The sequence below is a fragment of the Schistocerca cancellata genome, chromosome 2 (assembly GCF_023864275.1).
Source record: "Schistocerca cancellata isolate TAMUIC-IGC-003103 chromosome 2, iqSchCanc2.1, whole genome shotgun sequence".
In the NCBI taxonomy this organism is placed as follows: domain Eukaryota; kingdom Metazoa; phylum Arthropoda; class Insecta; order Orthoptera; family Acrididae; genus Schistocerca; species Schistocerca cancellata.
In genome coordinates, this window is record NC_064627.1 from 1,089,006,627 (window position 1) to 1,089,027,314 (window position 20,688).

Consider the following 20,688-nt stretch of genomic DNA (forward strand, 5'->3'; position numbering starts at 1 on the left):
CTAGCTAGGCTTCCATAGGCCTAACACTGCTGCCAGTTCTCTGCTTCTCTCTAAGGTGACAACAGCGGAGTTGAGTCCTGAGCACGTGCCGCAACAGACATACCATATGTCTATGCAGATCATATCTCAAACAGTGCTGAACACAGTACCGAGTCCATTCTTGGATGCTTGTGCAAAAGTATTGAGATCACTCACATCATTCTGTTTCTGCATCTGCAATGCAGCACAGTTTGTAAAGCAGTGCATCACACTGCAAAACACTTTATCCCACTGGCACGTGCCCATGAGAGTACTGGCCAAGATTTGATCTCCCCTCCATCATGGCCAGTGCGCTCACATGAAGACAGTGTATCATTCTATTGAATTCTCCTCTGGCCATTTCCCCATGAGAGATGTTAATCAGTTCTGCACCTCGTGGCAGGAAATCACTTACTAAGGTGCATCCCCCTCATCAGCATCCTTTTCACAGCCCAAACTCACACCAACTTATCCATTTTCCTTTTGCAACCACGTAATACTTTCATTTGTTCATTTCTCATGTCATTTCTCATTTTCATAACACCACACAATCCTAATGACCTCTGCAGCAGATCAGAAAAGTATGCCTTTCCCTAGCTCTGAGGGCTGTTCAAAAAGTATCCAATTTTTATTTATAAAATCAATCTTTGTCGAGATACCATTGCTTGACACTAGTCACCTTCAATGTAGTCTCCTTCAGCTTCTATACATCTTTCCCAACACTGCTGTCATGCTGGAAATCCTCTTTTGGCATGGTGCCCAGCTGCTGCATCAAATTCTGCATAATGCTTACCCTGTTCTGAAATTTGGTGCCTTTCGTTATTCCACAGGTATTTCATGAAGATACCCTTTGTTTCCTGTTAGTTGGGTAAGACTTGAACTGTTTTGCAGCACTGCCAGTGATACCATAAAATTTTAATTTTCTTATGAGAATACTGTGATTCACACAGTCAAAAGCTTTTGACAGGTCATGGAAAATGACAGTAGCCTCTAATTTGTTATATAATGAATTAAGTACATCTTCATTGTATGTGCAAATAGCCTTCTCCATATCAGAACCCTTAAGGAACCCCAGACTGTGACTTGGACAATATATTGTTTGCAGTCAGTTGCTTAAGAAGACACGTGAATACAACCTTTTCGAATATTTTTTTAAAAACCATCAAAAGTGAAATTGGTTGCTAGTTTGATGGTATCACTTTGACTGCATTCTTGTACAGAGGCTTAACATTAGCACATTTTAGCCAGTCTAGAAATGTTCTGCTGATAAGGGACTGATTACACAAATACCTTAAAACAGAACTCAACTCACATGAACATTCTTTGATTAACTTTGTTGATGTGTTATCATAAACACAAGAATACTTTGATTTTAAGGATTTTACGATGGATGCTACTTCTCTGGAAGAAGTGAGTGTCATTTCCATTTTACTGAAGCAATTGACAATATTATGAAAAGGACAGTTGCTACTCACCATATAGTGGAGATACTGAGTCGCAAAGAGGCACAACAAAAAGATTGTCAAACAAAGCTTTCGGCTAAACAGGCCATCAGGATAGACAAAACACACACACAAACGCACCTGCATGCAACTGCAGTCCGTGGCTGCTGAGGCCAGTCTGGCCTTGGCAACCATGTGTGTGTGTGTGTGTGTGTGTGTGTGTGTGTTTTTTGTCTACCCTGTTGAAGGCCTGTTTGGCCAAAACTTCGTTTGATAGTCTTTTTTTGTGTCTGTCAGCTATTCAGCATATCTGCAATATGGTGAGTAGCAACTATCCTTTTCATAATACTGTCATTATTCCAGCCTGGATTTTCCAGTGTTTATTTTTACTGAAGTTATTCAGATATTCCACTGCACTGTTTACTGAACTTGATAACCCCAAGCTGTCAGTAACAGGAACACAGTCCTTGTTTAACGGGTTTACAACACTACATGCACTCGTTGGCAATGTCTCATTTATTTTGGAGCTATCTGCACTTCTTCCTTTCTAGCCCTACCTGTCTTTGTCTTCACCATATCCAATATAGTTCTTATTTTGTTGCCTGATGTAATTGTCTTTTTTTCTCATAATAAAGCTGCTGGAATTTCTTGCTTCAATATTTTGAAGTATTTTTTGTAACACATTACAATGCTATGATAAGAACTGTTCCTAAGTAGTAGATACTGTTTCCTCTCTGTCCCACATGATACCTTTATTCCTAGTGCAATCCATGCTTAATTTTACACTTCTCATTGATTTGATTTTTTCTTTAGGGGAAATAGATTTCAAATTACGAAGTAACTTTATTAACAAATGATTTGTACTTTCCACTTGAGTCATAAGTATTTTGACTGATTTACTACCTACCTGTACTCAGCTTTAATAGATTTTATATCCTGACAAGTTTCAACATTTAACGTAAGATACTGCAAGTCATGATCAAGTAGCCCACAATACATAATCTGATGACTACCCACTTACATGTGTTCACTTGTCAATGGCTAGCCAGCGATTGCTTGTGTCCACAGTCATGGACAAAATCATGCATTCACACTGTGTATGCTTACAAACATACAGAATGTGCACACCCCAATACCATTGTTGGTTTCAGCAATAAAAAATAAGGTCTGATACTTTTTGAAGATCCCTTGTAAAATCCACTGTACCTTAAGCGTTATCTAAGCCCCCCTCCTCCAATGGCCTAACTGTAATAATTCCCTTTGCTCGTTTCCAGAACTCACCCCTCCTTTCACAGTACCCTTCACATTCTCAGATTCTGCAAGTTCCTATCCCTCACAAGCATGATAATATAGAAACACGTCTCCATGGCACAGTATGCCAGAGCCAACTCTGCTCCCTCAACAACATACTGTTGCTGTGTGATCCTAACTACATGTGCCACATCTCCAAAGTTGAAAGCCTTGCCCTCCAACATCTGGAAGAGCATTCCAAACACAATTATCCAATCTGCTGACATGCTGGTCCCACCTTTAAGCACCACTAACAATTAACACTCATCCCATCCACAGTGAAACCCTTTGTCAACCCTTCACAGCACCCAGAGCGCCTAACTGATTTTTTCAAAACTCCCTTCCAACACTCCACAAAATCCAGAACCCAAACAAAAGCAAAACACCATTGTTAAACTTTCCACAATAAATTCAACTGAAGTGTTAGTCTTGTCCATCCCCATACCCCAAGTTTAACCACATTGCCTACACCAAAAACCTACTCTCCTTCTCCTGATGCCTACAGTAGAAGTACCTCTTCAGAACAAATCCCTCCAACTGTAGCCAACATAATCCCAACGTTAAACCTTTCCTCCCTCAGTGCATATCACCATCAAATGATGACTCTTTCCCCCTCCCACCTAACCACGTATGATCACCTTCCAGGAATTTCTTACCTCCAACTCAGCTTCACCATCCTTCCCCAAGTCTCTTCCTGAGAACACCAATCTTTCAGTAGAAAAAAGGACAGCTATACATAGCCTCAAAACAGATCATGACCTAACTATCATCCCTGCTGACAAAGACTCCACCACTGTCATGATGAACCACAGTGACTAACTATTAGAAGGCTTCCACCAACTATCTGACTACTCCACCTACAAAGCTTGTAGGTCTGCCATAGTGATACCATCCCAGAAGTCCAATGTAACTTCCGATCCCCACTGAAATCCGCAGCTGCATCCCAGAACATCTCTTTCCCTGAGGCCATCTCCCCCCTCACCTCATTGACACCCTGCACACCCACCTTCTACAGGCTCCCCAAAATCCATAAACCCAAGAACTCTTGATGTCTCACTTATCCAATAACTGTGCTCCTACTGATAGAATTTCTGCTCTTGTTGACCAACACTTCCAACCAATTTTCCAAAACCTGTTCTCTCATGTCATAGATACTAACCACTTCCTTCACTGACTCATCTCCATTCCAACACCTTTACATCCTAGAACCATACTCATCACTGTTGGTGCCACCTCCCTCCACAGCAACATCCCTCAAGCCCAGAGCCTTACCACTATGGAACACTACCTCTCCCACCGTCTTTCAGATTCCAAACCCGCCACCTCATTCCTCATGCACAATACCTACTACATCCTGATGCATAACTGCTTCTCCTTAGAGGAGAAGATACAAATCTTTGGAACAGCCATGGACACCCTAATGGCATCCTCCTATGCTAACCTTTTCAGGTGCCATCCACAGGAAACCATCCTTGCCTGCCAAACCCCAAATCCCTCATCTGGCTTAGGTTCACTGATTATATCTTCATAATCTGGACTCAGAACCAAGACACCCTAGCCTCATTCATTGTCAACCTCAACACCTTCTCTCCCATCTGTGTTACCTGCTCAGCTCAATGTGTCACCTACATCCAGTTGACCTCCACCTCTCTGATGGCTCCATCCATACCTCTGTCCATATTAAACCTACTAACCAGCAATAGTACTTGCATTTACAAATGTTGTCATCCCTTCCACACCAAGAAATCCACCCCATATCTGCAGTGTCGAGAATTCCCTTGCCAGTATGATGAAGGTCACACAGGGCCTTCAGAGACAGATGCTACCTCCTCCCTCTCCTCCCCCCCCCCCACCCCCACTCCAAACCTACTCCATAATCAGATTCCCCATGTGATACCCTCACACGCCCCTAATCCTCACATCACCCCAAGAATCAGCTTCAAAGGAGCACCTCCCTCATCACCTGAGAGCACTCTGGACTAGAACAACTGAACCATACTGTTTGCCAGGTCTTCCATTATCCATCACCATGCCTTGAAATGAGGGACAAACTACCCCAAGATCCCTTCAACCCCCCCTAAACTGGTGTTGTATCACCCACCCAACATCCACATCCTAGTCCATCCCTATGCCACTGTTACTTCCAGATCCTCATTACAAGGATTATATCCCTGTGGAAGATAGAGATGCAAGACCTGCCCAATCTGCCCACCAAGCACTTTCTACTCCAGATCAGTCAAAGGCTTATCCTATTCCATGAGAGGCTGGGCCAGCTGTGAAAGCAGCCATGTCATACACCAACTCTGCTGCAATCACTGCACTGGTTTTCATGTCACAATGACAACCAAACAGCTGTCCAATGGGATGAATGGCCACTGTCAACCAGTGGCCAAGAACAAATTAAATCACTCTGTGGCTAAACATGCAGCTGAGCACAACATGCTCAATTTTAATGGCTGTTTCATGACCCGGGCTACCTGAACCCTTCCCTCCCCCTTCTAACAGCCGTGTACCGCAAGTCTCTAGAGGAACAGAAGGTTCCAAATGATTGGAAAAGAGCACAGGTAGTCCCAGTCTTCAAGAAGGGTCGTCGAGCAGATGCGCAAAACTATAGACCTATCTCTCTGACGTCGATCTGTTGTAGAATTTTAGAACATGTCTTTTGCTCGAGTATCATGTCGTTTTTGGAAACTCAGAATCTACTATGTAGGAATCAACATGGATTCCGGAAACAGCGATCGTGTGAAACCCAACTCGCATTATTTGTTCATGAAACCCAGAAAATATTAGATACAGGCTCCCAGGTAGATGCCATTTTCCTTGACTTCCGGAAGGCGTTCGATACAGTTCCGCACTGTCGTCTGATAAACAAAGTAAGAGCCTACGGAATATCAGACCAGCTGTGTGGCTGGATTGAAGAGTTTTTAGCAAACAGAACACAGCATGTTGTTCTCAATGGAGAGACATCTACAGACGTTAAAGTAACCTCTGGCGTGCCACAGGGGAGTGTTATGGGACCATTGCTTTTCACAATATATATAAATGACCTAGTAGATAGTGTCGGAAGTTCCATGCGGCTTTTCGCGGATGATGCTGTAGTATACAGAGAAGTTGCAGCATTAGAAAATTGTAGCGAAATGCAGGAAGATCTGCAGCGGATAGGCACTTGGTGCAGGGAGTGGCAACTGACCCTTAACATAAGCAAATGTAATGTATTGCGAATACATAGAAAGAAGGATCCTTTATTGTATGATTATATGATAGCGGAACAAACACTGGTAGCAGTTACTTCTGTAAAATATCTGGGAGTATGCGTGCGGAACGATTTGAAGTGGAATGATCATATAAAATTAATTGTTGGTAAGGCGGGTACCAGGTTGAGATTCATTGGGAGAGTCCTTAGAAAATGTAGTCCATCAACAAAGGAGGTGGCTTACAAAACACTCGTTCGACCTATACTTGAGTATTGCTCATCAGTGTGGGATCCGTACCAGATCGGTTTGACGGAGGAGATAGAGAAGATCCAAAGAAGAGCGGCGCATTTCGTCACAGGGTTATTTGGTAACCGTGATAGCGTTACGGAGATGTTTAACAAACTCAAGTGGCAGACTCTGCAAGAGAGGCGCTCTGCATCGCGGTGTAGCTTGCTCGCCAGGTTTCGAGAGGGTGCGTTTCTGGATGAGGTATCGAATATATTGCTTCCCCCTACTTATACCTCCCGAGGAGATCACGAATGTAAAATTAGAGAGATTAGAGCGCGCACAGAGGCTTTCAGACAGTCGTTCTTCCCGCGAACCATACGCGACTGGAACAGGAAAGGGAGATAATGACAGTGGCACGTAAAGTGCCCTCCGCCACACACCGTTGGGTGGCTTGCGGAGTATAAATGTAGATGTAGATGTAGATGTAGACAATTCTGAACTATGCAGATGGGAATGGAAGTTATCCTTGCAAAACATTCTTCGTTCCTGCAACCATCATGGCCTCAATCTCTGTTAACTAACTGTCCCAACACCCTCCACCCAACAGCTTTCACTTCCTCCATCTTGTCACTCCTCCCACCGGCTCTGACACCTGTGCATCATGTCTAGTGTGGGGCCCTGCTACCCCTCCCTCCCACATTCCTAGCCAGCAAACTGGCACTTAGTTACATGTTCCATACATCACCTGAATGATTCTTTTATTGAAATGATGTGTAACTAGTCAGATTACAGGACATACATACATGACAGGTGTCAACATTAATGATTGCACTATTTTATTAGTCCTACTCATGTCACTACACTTAAAAACAAGTTTTTTTTCAACTCATGTTATCGTGATAATTATCAAACAATTTTGTTGCTGTATATTGGACTCCTTTCTGACTCACTGGCAGCTTTAATAATGGGTAATAATGGTCATTTTCCCCTCTAGTTTTCTAGGTATGGACAGCACTGTTCTTATCAAACTGTGATGGATTATTTATGATGAATTTCATTAGTGAATATATCTATTATGATAGCACAGTTAAAGCATCTAGCTCCTTGAAGAGACACCCACATTGTGTCTGTGGATTAATGCCACATACTACTCTTAACTGCTCAATTGTAATCAAGACTCTCTTCCTGAGATACCCCTGAAAGTTATTCAATAATACATTATTGATTGAAAATATGCTGCTTCCCTCCCCTAGTGGTCTCCTTCATTCATAAAGTATTGACATTCTAACAGCACTTTCCTAGCATGAAAATGGAACTACTAAATTTTAGAATGAAAATTACACTGAAAACAAAATTATTATTACATTATACATTTTTATTATTAACAGTAATAATGATGATAATAAACAGAATCGGAATTCAACATGCAAGTCTGATAATGGGCAAGGAAAGGGAGAGGGTAGGCCTTAATTTATTTCATAGGAACCCTTCAAAATTTGCCTGGAATGGTTTCACAACAGCTGTTCAGGCAAAAGAAGCCTGTCTTCTGTTTATATTATGAAAATAAAATTGGGAGACGAACACAAGAACAATGTATAAGTAATAGAGCACCTTTAATAACAGAATGAAGCAAAAAACCACATGAGAACAATCTGATTTACAATTCCATTCATTCATGTATCTTAAATCTATATAACACAAAAAAGCAGATTTAAATTATTCTGACTGGAGATTGGAGAAGTCTGACAGGAGAAAAGCCTTGAACTTGAGTCTGTAAACTTGTGATTTGGCACTCACAGTCATCAACTCTTACAGTCGTGTATCAATCATGTATGTTGCACAGTGCTTCAGAGTATTTGGGTAGTTACACATGTGCACACGAAGTAAAGTTCTTCTGTCTTTTACCCACTGAATGGATGCTGGTGTTCACATTAAACAATTTCAGCCTATCTGTCACAAACTTCATAAGTGATACAATTTACTGTTATATAATGCAAGAATTTCCGACTTCTAACCTTCGTGAATTAACAACAGGTGTGACTCATACTATTTGCTTTTTGGCTAAAATATTTTTTACTGGTTAAACTAAGTGGTCTTAAAAATATCCAATAAATTAAGTGACTATTTAATGATACAAAAATTGTACTTTAACAACTTATCTTTCTTCTCCCACACCCCCTACTGTATCGTGTGTGTCTTGTTTCACTCAAGGTTCTGGAGATATATCCTTCCTTCTCTTATCTCATTCATCCAACTGCACATTTGGCTCTCCCTGGATTACAGTTTATAGCAAATGCAAGTGTAAAATGTACATTTTCCCCAATGAAACAGTCAGATATAGAACAATTTTTGCAATCAAATGAGCTGTGAGATTATTGCTAGTTTAATATAACTCTGAAAATACTTACAGGTTCAACTTTTATTACCACAGAATTGTCAGGCTGAAATGTTAGCACTTCTTTTCCTCGGTCAACAGGTTTCATCTCTTGCAATCTTGGCATCTCCTATAAAGATTTAAAAATCATTATGTGATCACATTAAAGACATCAAAATAGGTAGATTCAAAATCAAAATGAGAGAAACAAGCTATGTTTTATAAAGACAAAATATTTCTGATATCGGTCAGAAAAAAATAACAATGGGGAAAGAAATTAAAACGAGATTCTTCTGGAGAGACAATAGATATATAAAGATGGTATGAAAGAGCAGTAACTTGTTTACTTATTGAGCTATGGATCCTGCATGCCAAATCTTTCATTAATACAAGTGCAAACTAATCTTAAAAAAAATGCTAGAACACTAACTGTACAGGTGGACAGCCATTTGTTGTAGACTGTTTCAACATATTCTTAGCTCAAACATAATGAGATACCTCGAACAGAATGATATCCTCCATGCCAACCAGGATGGAGTCCAAAAACATTGATCATATGAAACCCAACTAGCAATATTCTTGCATTACATCCTGAAAACCATGGATTATGACAGTCCGGTAGATGCAGTATATATTGATTTACAAAACTCAGTACAACACCTATGTTTTTTATCAGAAGTACAATCATATGGGGTATCAAACAAGATTTGTGACTGGATTGAGGGTTTCTTGGTAGGGAGGATACAGCATGTTATCTTGGATGAAGAGTGATTGGCAGATTTGGAAGTAACCTTTTGTGTGTACCATGGAAGTGTGTTGAGTCTGCAGCTGTTCATGTTGTGTATTAATGACCTCACAGACATTATAAATAGTAACTTCAGATTTTTAGGAGATGATGCAGTTATTTAGAATGAAGTACTATCTCAAAAAAGCTGTATAGATATTTAAGAAACATTATCAGTTTTTGAAAATATTATGTAATTGGATAGATCAAAAACTACTCACCAAGTGGTGGTAGGAGAACACACATGTAAAGGTATTGAAATCTGTGAGCTTTCAGGCCCAGTGGCTCCTTCTTCTGGTACAAGAGTTGAAGGGAAAGGAAGAGGGGTGAAGGAAAAGGACTGGTGAGGTGTGGGAAATGGCAGGGTTCAGAAAAGTTGCCCAGAGACCTGGGATTGGAGGAGACTTATCATACAGGATCAGAAGGAAAGATATATAGTTGGTGACCGCAATGGATGAGATTTGAAAACCTGAGAGATTAAAGGTTGAAGATAGGGTAATATTCAAAACAGAGATTACTGACAAAACATTGTGCATGAGTTAATAAGAGCAGGAAGCTAATTACATCGTACGTAGTAGAGGTAGAGGGCAAGGAAAAACAGATACAGAAAACTAAAAGGGACTTAAGAAAGGAATAATCACTGAGAAGAAATCCTGAAAACAAAGAAATTTATGTAAACTATGGCCAGTTGGGTGGCGAGAACCAAGGACATTTTTTAATGCCAGTTCCCACCTGTGGAGTTCTGATGAACCTGGGCAAGAACCTGGGGCAAGAATCCAGATGACACGTGTAGTGCAACAGGCACTGAGGTCATAACTGTCATACTGTAGTGCATGCTCTGGAACAGGGTATTGTTTATAGCCAGTATACACCCTCTGCCTATGCCCATCCATCCTAACTGATAACTTCATGGTGTCATGCCAGCATAAAAAGTCAAACAGTGGTTTCATAACAGCTGGTACATGAAGTGTCATTTTACAAATGACTCTCCCTTTGATAGTATATGTTTTGTCAGTTACAGGTCTGATATAGGTGGTGGTGGTAGGTTGCATGGAGAAAGTCTTACAGTGTGGACTGCCACAGGGGTAGGAACCATAGGGTAGGGCAAAGGGTGCAGAAGGACTATAGGGTCTGACAAGGATATTGCGGAGATTGAGAGCCATGACAAAAGGCTATTCTGGGAATGGTGGGCAAAGTGTTAGACAGAACAGACCTCATTTCAGGACATGATTTTAGGAAGTCATAGCCTTGTTGAAGTAGCTGATTGATACACTCAAGACCTGGATAACACTGAGTAACAAGATGTGTACTCCTGAATATTTTGGAGGGATCAGCAGTATCAGGATTGGATGACATGGACGATAAATCTGCTTTTGAACTTGGCTGATGGGGAAATTATATCCAGTGAAGGCTGAGGTGACAGTGGTGGTGCACTGGTGTAAAAATTCTGCATCTGAACCAATACGTTTTCGTCGAAAGCTAAGGCTGTATGGAAGATGCAGACTCTTTAAAGCAATACACCTCCATTCTCACCTCAGACTTCACTGGACATAATTTTCCCATCAGCCTAGTACAAGTGCAGATTTCCCGTCCATCACAGCCAATCCTGATACTGCTGATTCCTCCAAAATACTTAGGAGTACACCCCTTGTCACTCAGTATCATACAGGTCTTGAGAGTATTAATCAGTGACTTCAACAAAGCTATGGCTTCCTAAAATCATGCCCTGAAAGAGGTCTGTTCTAGCTGACATTTTGCCCACCATACCTTGAATAGCCTTTTGTCACCCTCCCTTGTGAGACCCTGTGCTCCTTCTGCACCCATTTCCCAACATTATGGCTCCTACTCCTGTGATTGACCCCAGTGTAAGACTTGTCCCTATACACCCTCCTACCAGCAGCTAAAGCATTCTTGTAATTGGCAAATCACATTGTATCACAAGGAGAGTCAGTGAAATAACATGTTGTGTACCAGCTGTTATGTAAACACTGTTCGGCCTTTTACGTTGGCCTGACAGTACTAAGTTATAAGTTAGGATGAACCGGCACAGGAAGAGGGTGTATACTGGTAACATGCAATATCCTGTTGCAGAGCAATGCTCTACATGACAATCATAACCTTGGTGCCTATTACACCACATCGGCAATTTGGAATCTTTCCCCACACCCGTAATCCCTGCTGCGCGTATCACTGCATCTTCCACCTTCAACCTCTCAGGTTTTCAAATCTCGTCCATAACAGTCACCAATGATCTGTCTTTCCTTCTCATCCTGTCTGGTAACTCTCCTTGTTCCAAGGTTCTGGGCAACTTTTCTGAACTCTCCCCATTTCCTACACATCACCATTCCTTTTCCTTCATCCCTCTTCTTTCCCATTCAACCCTTTAGCCAGAAGAAGGAGCCACTGGTTCTGCAGGCTTGCAAATTTCAGTACATTTATATGTGTGTTCTCTTGCTGCCATTTGGTTAGTAGATTTTATTATCCATCCAATTATATCGTATGTAGGCAGATCTTGATAAGATTTCAAAGTTCAGAAGGATTTGCAACTTGCTTTAAATATTTACAAATGTATAAATATGCAAAAAATGAAAAAAAACATAGTATTGTATGGTTACCATATCAATGAGTCACAATTGGAACCAGTCAACTCAAACATATACATATCTGGGTGTAGCTGTGTGTAAGGCTACAAAACAGAGTGATCACATTTACATCAACCATTTATATGAATGCTCGGTGAACCACTATGAAGTCCATGGCAATGGTACAACTCATTTTACCAGTAATTAGGGTTCCTTCCCTGCTACTCACTTATAGAGCATGGGAAGAATGATCGTTTAAATGGCTCTGAGCATGCTGTAATTAATCTACTCTTGTTCTCATGATACCTACACGAGCGGTACACAGGGGACCGTAGTAAATTCCTAATATTTTCGCTTAAAGCTGGTTCTTGAAACTTTGTAAGCAGGCTTTTTAGTGCTAGTTTACATCTATCTTCAAGAGTTTGCCAGTTCAGTATTTTCAGGATCACTGTAACACTTTCCCATGGGTGAAATAAACCTGTGACATTCATGCTGCCCTTTTCTGTATATGTTCAGTATCTCCTGTTAGTTCTCTCTGGTATGAGACCCACACACATGAGCAGCATTCTAGGATGGGTCACATGAGTGGTTTGTAAGCAATCTCTTTTGCAGACTGATTGCAATTCCACAGTATTCTACCAACACATCAAAGTCTGCCACATACTTTACCCATAATGTAGGTTCATTTGTAGGTAAAGAGGAGGAAGACTTCAGTTCATTGATAGAATACTATGGAAATGCAGTCAGGCTACAAACAAGATTGCTTACAAATCACTTGTGTAACTATCCTATAATATTTGCTCAAGTGTTGTGACACGTATCAAATAGGAGTAACATGAGATACAGAACGTATACAGAGAATGATGGCACAAATGGTCACAAGTTTGTTTGACCCATGGGAGAGTGTGAAAGAGATGTAGAAGAAATAGAACTGGCAGACACTTGAAGGTAGATGCACAAACTGTCAGAAGAAAGTGTACTTACCAATTTTCAAGAACCAGCTGCGAATGATAGATCTAGGTATATATTACATCTCCCAACATACTAAGATTTCATTAATCACAGCACACAAAGAGGCATTTAAACATTCTTCCTGCATTCTATACATGAATGGAATGGGAAGAAGTCCTAATAACTGGTACAATGGACAACATGCACTTCATGCAGAGTATGGATTTAGATGTTTATGGACTCATCATCTGTGAATTAACTGAAACATCACAGATTAATGTGCTCATTAATATGTAGAAACATAAGTAAATAAAGAAGCAGTAGATAAAACAAATGAGTTGATACATATTACAATAATTCAAAACAACAAAAAAAGATAAAGAATAGTAGTGTGTAAAGCTGTTAGTCTATGGCAGAAAACAACATGGAAAGAGTTTGAGATGGTCTTATTCATTCATCTTATTCTATAGACTCCATAAGGAAATGAAACCTTCAGGGATGCACAGCATTTCAAAGTATATATTAACAAATGAAAAGTAACTCTTAGAAACTTAATTTGTACACTGTATGTACAGTGAACTATGAGTATATTGCTTCAATAGTATTTCTGTTTACACCTGCTAAACAGAACTTAGTAAATTAACACCAAAGCTGCTACTTTGTTACAAGCTGTAAAGTATCTCCCATTGGCAATGTATTATGTACTTGAATTCAATGGTAATTTTCAAAGAAATAGTTTCCAACATGTGTGAGAACACAGCATACTTACAATACACTACTACTTGTCACATAGCTTTACAATGAACATTGCTTATTGCCATGTAGCTAATAGGAACTTGATTTACCAAAAGTTATCATTAGTTTTTGGGGAAGAGACAGAAGCCTAAATGATTGCTTCACTGTCAAATTGCCTTCAGCCAGTACCATAGCATTGTACTCACCCAATCATCTCCTTTGCTACACAATTCACCATGCAAACTTGTGTACAACGAGATGGTTAGTCCACAATCACAATCAGTTGTTGACTGCTCAGCCATACCTTCTCATAAGAGAACCAACAATATATACCATCATAAATTTATTTATAGCACTGTGATTTATTCCCCGTAATTTTGTGTTTGTTTACTCGTCCATATAGCTGAGTGTGTTAAACCACCCACTTCTGGGACAAGGAGGTGCACTGATCCCACATAGCATCCACCACATGGATTAATGAAACGGGCCGGTGCACCTGCCAGACAGGATGTTGTTTTCCACGTTCACCCAGGTAAATACTGGGCTGGCTCCCATAACACCCCCCCCCCCCACTCCCCCCCAGATACACATATGTGCAAACACTCTGAAAATCAATGTCACATTTGGCCATGCAATTACACTAGACACAGACAGGAGACATACAAGGAATCCTACCTGAAGGGTGCCCAGTAGTAGCTTTAAAATGTCGTTGGGAGTGGCGACCCTATTGTAATAATAGCCTATATATACCGGTATGGGTGGAATCTCTTTGAAATTGGACACATACCATTTACACCTGATTTGGCATTGGCTGGATAAATGGCATGAGAAGGGAAGGAAAGAATTTTGCATCTGACTCTCACTTACACATTTATTGTTTTTCTAAAATTTATTTTACCTGCAGTTCTTTTATTCTGTTTCTTCAGATACTGCTATTATTGAGATTTCATGCTTTGTGTGCTGGCAATTGGGGTCATGAGTGTTTCACCTGATCAGATTTAGTCCACATCACTTCTTTGGTGCCATTCTGTTCACTCCACTTTTTCATGTATCCATAACATTTTAGAACACACTTATATATAATAATAATAATCTCTGTGCTATCTGTGCTACGACCTTTGTCAAATGTTTTCCTCAAGCAAAATTCTTTAACATCATGGAGTTTTCCCTCACTACTTTGCTTGTTCAATGAGATATCCATCTGAGCATTTCATACAAACATTTTATGCTACCAATATTTCACTTAACAAAGATTCTTCTGGTATCTGATTTAAGAATGGTACCCACAGTACTTCACATTCTTGAAAAGCCTTCTAATCCCACTCAACTTTAATGAGTTTGTTAAATATGGCATCAAAATTTAGTAACTGTTTTGGAAAATTACTTTCCCTACATCAGATGTTTTGTTCATAATGAACTGCAGAGTGTGGACTACGTATCACAATTAAATTACAAGTTAAAACAGTCTCCTTCATCAGTCACGACTGGCTACATATACTACTTGTTTAAATGGTCACTTGATAACTGGGAGGTGAAAAATTATGTAAATTGCCATCATGTAATGGCTTTTTGTGATGATCATATTGAGGGTCATCTTCTAAGAGGAAAAAGTATAGAGGATGCTGCTGGCTGTTAATGGTCCCATGTTCTCATAGCTGTTTAAGTAGTATTAACACTTTTTCACAAGACTAGAAGGTCAGATCCACAAAAATTCACTGAACTGCCATCGATTCAACATGGTATCTTTCTATGCCAACCAGTTTATTTGCATTCAGAAGGATGATAGTTCAAATTCATGTCCAGCCCTCCTGATATAAGTTTTCTGTGATTTCCCTAAATTTTCCCTAAATTGCTCCAGCTAGAAAGGCTTCTTTGAGACGGCACATCCAATTTCCTTCCCCTTCCAACAGTAAAACAGTCTGAGCTTGTGTTCTGTCTCTAATGACCTTACGGTTACCTGGACATTAAACCCTACCTTCCTTCATTCAGTTTGTTTCCCAGATACTAAAGGAACTATTCCTATCCATCCAAAGCCTTAAACCCATTATCTGGTTCATTTTATTGATGACCTCTGCCTCTTTTCTCAAGAAACTAAATTGCTACTCTCAGATCAGCTTCACCCAGTCCTCCCCAGACTGCTGATAACCTCGCCAATGAGCACCCCTAAAGTCAAGTCAGAATCCTCAGATTAATGAGCTACCTTCCCTAATTCAAGATCTCTGATGGCTCACTGCCACTGTGCAAATCGGATACACCAATCACTAATGGTATCGCCATTTTGGACTGAGTGTGGTAGCACACCAGTCCATTTGAGAGAAATGCGATTCAAATCCCTGTTCGGCCATACAGATTTACATTTCTGATGGTTTCCCTAAACAGATTAAAGTAAATGTTGCAATAGCTCCTTCAAAAATGACATTCCTAGTTCTTTACCTTTTTTTAAGAGAAGTCATTTTAATTTTATTTTATGTTAGATCATCAAACCATTATCTTCCTTTTGTTCACCAACTTACCACCTGCTGTTGCCAATTCAGTAATAGTCAATTCCTACCCGAGAAAAGACAGGATTAGACGTAAAAACATCATCATCCTCCTGCTGTTCAGCAATTATCATGTACTGTTCTCTTTTCATTAGTTAGTGAGTCAGTTATGTGCATGTTCTACTGGCCATAATTCCAGTCTCTCACTTGGATGTGGAATCAATCAGTTTACAGTTATTTGAGGGGTGTTCAATAAGTAATGCAACACAGTTCTTTTTTGGAAAGCAGGCTGGTTTCCTTTACGATTCCAATACCTCATTTCCCAGTCTTTCGGCTACAAAACTCTATTTTTCAATACAATCTCTGTTCAATGCAATGGCCTTATGCCACCTCACTAAGAGGGCCTGTATGTTCACATGGTACCACTCCACTGGTCACTGTCAAAGCCAATGTCTTGCTGCATCAATAAATTCCCCATCATCCACGTACTGCTTCCTGTGGAATGTATCCTTCATTACACCAAACAGATGGAAGTCATACGGTCTGAGATCCGGGCTATAGGGTGGATGAGGGGAACAGTCCAGTGAAGTCTTTTGAGCTCCTCTCAGGTGCACAGATCTGTGAGAGGCCCTGAGGTGTCGTGGAGAGTGAGAAGTTTGTTTGCACTTTTGTGGTGACGAACACGCCGAAGACAGCTCTTCAATTTCTTGAGGGTAGCACAATACACTTCAGAGTTGATCGTTGCATCATGAGGGAGGACATCAAACACAATAACTCCTTCGGGCTTTCAGAGTCCCAGAAGACCGTCGCCATAACTTTACAGGCTGACTGTATGGCTTTGAACTTTTCCTTTGGAGGAGGGGGGGGGGGGGGGCACTTCATGGATTGCTGTTTTGTTTCCAGTGCGAAGTACTGAGCAAATGTATCATCATATGTGATGATGATAGACAAAAAATTGTCTTGGTCAGCCTTGTAACGGGCAAGCAATTCCACCCTAAAATAGGAATGTCCCAACACTGCAGGAGCTATAGTTGTGTACGGCTGGCTGCCATGTGGTAGATTGGACTGGTTTGTGCGACCTTGTTGCGATAATGGCTGATGCCTCGCCAAAAGACTCACAGTGCTTTTGTTCACTGCCAGGTCTCCATAGCCATTCTGCAAGTGCCTATGAATACCTGTGATGCTCTGGTTTTCCACCAAAAGAAATAAAATGACAGCTCTCTGCTTGGAATACATCTCCATTACAGACGCCATTTTGAAGATTGCATATAACACTGCCACCTACCAAAACTTCATGAAACTATAGTGGCTGAAGCGGGAATATTCCATGATGTCTCACAACAAATTCTCCATTCTTTTAACCAAAACTGACCAAGAGAGAAAATGTACTGCATTACTCATGAATGCCTCTGGCAGTATGCTTTCTTGGTAAAAAAATATATCAATATGCAAACTACACTCCTGGAAATTGAAATAAGAACACCGTGAATTCATTGTCCCAGGAAGGGGAAACTTTATTGACACATTCCTGGGGTCAGATACATCACATGATCACACTGACAGAACCACAGGCACATAGACACAGGCAACAGAGCATGCACAATGTCGGCACTAGTACAGTGTATATCCACCTTTCGCAGCAATGCAGGCTGCTATTCTCCCATGGAGACGATCGTAGAGATGCTGGATGTAGTCCTGTGGAACGGCTTGCCATGCCATTTCCACCTGGCGCATCAGTTGGACCAGCGTTCATGCTGGACGTGCAGACCGCGTGAGACGACGCTTCATCCAGTACCAAACATGCTCAATAGGGGACAGATCCGGAGATCTTGCTGGCCAGGGTAGTTGACTTACACCTTCTAGAGCACGTTGGGTGGCACGGGATACATGCGGACGTGCATTGTCCTGTTGGAACAGCAAGTTCCCTTGCTGGTCTAGGAATGGTAGAACGATGGGTTCGATGACGGTTTGGATGTACCGTGCACTATTCAGTGTCCCCTCGACGATCACCAGTGGTGTACGGCCAGTGTAGGAGATCGCTCCCCACACCATGATGCCGGGTGTTGGCCCTGTGTGCCTCCGTCGTATGCAGCCCTGATTGTGGCGCTCACCTGCACGGCGCCAAACACGCATACGACCATCATTGGCACCAAGGCAGAAGCGACTCTCATCACTGAAGACGACACGTCTCCATTTGTCCCTCCATTCATGCCTGTCGCGACACCACTGGAGGCGGGCTGCACGATGTTGGGGCGTGAGCGGAAGACGGCCTAACGGTGTGCGGGACCATAGCCCAGCTTCATGGAGACGGTTGCGAATGGTCCTCGCCGATACCCCAGGAGCAACAATGTCCCTAATTTGCTGGGAAGTGGCGGTGCGGTCCCCTACGGCACTGCGTAGGATCCTACGGTCTTGGCGTGCATCCGTGCGTCGCTGCGGTCCGGTCCCAGGTCGACGGGCACGTGCACCTTCCGCCGACCACTGGTGACAACATCGATGTACTGTGGAGACCTCACGCCCCATGTGTTGAGCAATTCGGCGGTACGTCCACCCGGCCTCCCGCATGCCCACTATACGCCCTCGCTCAAAGTCCGTCAACTGCACATACGGTTCACGCCCACGCTGTCGCGGCATGCTACCAGTGTTAAAGACTGCGATGGAGCTCTGTATGCCACGGCAAACTGGATGACACTGACGGCGGCGGTGCACAAATGCTGTGCAGCTAGCGCCATTCGACGGCCAACACCGCGGTTCCTGGTGTGTCCGCTGTGCCGTGCGTGTGATCATTGCTTGTACAGCCCTCTCGCAGTGTCCGGAGCAAGTATGGTGGGTCTGACACACCGGTGTCAATGTGTTCTTTTTTCCATTTCCAGGAGTGTATGTACATGATTGTCTTTTTATAAAATCTTAAGCTATCTCTATTTTTTTCGTAGACTGACTTTTATTTAACTATTTTCAATCTCCCCCCCCCCTCTCTCCCAAACGCCACCTCCCCTCCCCCCCCTCCTTTTCTCTCTCTCATAAAGATTTGTACAGCGGAATACCTCACTCCTTCCTCTGCCACACTAACACTGAGTAACAGACAGTGTAAGTCTGTGGGATGTAGAACCACTGGCTCTACCTCCCAGTAATATCGCTGCCTTACCGCAGCAAGAACATCTTTGCCTGATCAGTTCTCTGTAGTATGCTCTCTATGCTAAACGCATTGTTTATATGCAGCGAGAATAAAAGCACTCATAGTAGATGACAGGAGAGCGAGTGATTACTTATTGTTGTAGTTACCACGTCCGCTCCCCACTATCCATACAGTGTTATAATTGTGTATGCTGTTGTTCTTACTTTCAAACTGTAATTGGTTATAACTCTGTAAGAAAGTAAATATAAACTCACAAGTATACCCAACAGTTCAAGAGATGTGTACAAGAGGTTCCCGAGTGGACACCATGTTATCTTTGTTAAGTGGTTCCATGTAACAAACACTTTCTCCCTGAATGATAAGCTCTCCCAGAATATGATGGAGATGACATTTTTGACATTTTCATCTACAAAGTCTGCCATGTGTGTTCAGTAACTAAACCAGCTGAATTTTCCCGTGAATGGCCATTACTAAACTGTGGCTAACCACAAACTTGATTATCTGATTGCTAGACACCATGGCTTCTGCAGCTGACTCCAGTTTCAATGCCATTTGGATACTCACCCTCTCCCACCTTGCCCATAACACCCCAGTCCTCTGGCAACATGCAGTTGGCAACTATCCTTACAGACTGTCTTCTGTTCCCACCATACCTCTGATCTAAACACTATCTAATTCTCTTCTTCAGCCATATCTTGCCCACTCCTTTGTTCTTTCTCTTTTGTCTTTTGTGATTTTCCACTGCATTTCTCTGTTGTTCCAGTATTATACTCACATTATCCCCCCCCCCCCCCCAAGCCAACTCACACACACATATACACACATTCTCTCCCTATTTCCTCAGCAGTTTTGCAACTGCCACAAGAATTCATTTACATATTATTGATGCAGAGAGACAGTTCCCTCCCTCTTTCCCACCTATACAACTCCATCTACAAAGTTTCCAAATAACTGTGAAGTTCATGGCAGACAATATATCCCATTGTATCTCTGTATACTGTTTTAACACCCTTATTCACATTGGCTTCCACCTTGCTTGCTATTCTGATACTGTGTGTGATTACACACTATTGTTTCACATACAAGTTATGTAGAAGGAAGTGTACAGCCACTCCTGCTGATAATGTGCCTTGGCCTAATTCCAGTGGATTGTACTAAAATGAAGTGCAAAAGTTAATAACAACTTGAATTTTTCTACTGTCCAAAACTATAATCTTGGAACTGCACATAGGATTGTTTTCTTTAATTAAAACTATCATTACTTTGTATTTGTCTTGTGAATTGCTTCCTTTCGTGACTGTTTCAAACAATAATCTTTTATCATTGTGCTTATTTGTTCATTAGATGTTTTATTGTTATCAGTTATTTCTACAGTCTTTATATTTAGTTGAACTCAATTTAAGTACCTTCCTTTTGCGATCACATAAATTTGGATCAAAGGACTCACCTTCCAGGTGTTTATTCTACATGTTAT

The 20,688-nt window shown here is 41.5% G+C and overlaps 1 protein-coding gene across 2 annotated transcripts in view; it reads right to left on the minus strand.

The window, feature by feature from the left end:
- Positions 1 to 20,688, minus strand: part of LOC126163102 (translation initiation factor IF-2-like) — a 70,934-nt gene that overhangs the window by 30,981 nt on the left and 19,265 nt on the right. For both annotated transcript variants that reach the window (XM_049920020.1, XM_049920021.1), the window contains exon 2: positions 8,581 to 8,676. In XM_049920020.1, coding sequence (XP_049775977.1) covers positions 8,581 to 8,676 — 96 coding nt within the window. The remainder of the gene's footprint in view (positions 1 to 8,580; positions 8,677 to 20,688) is intronic.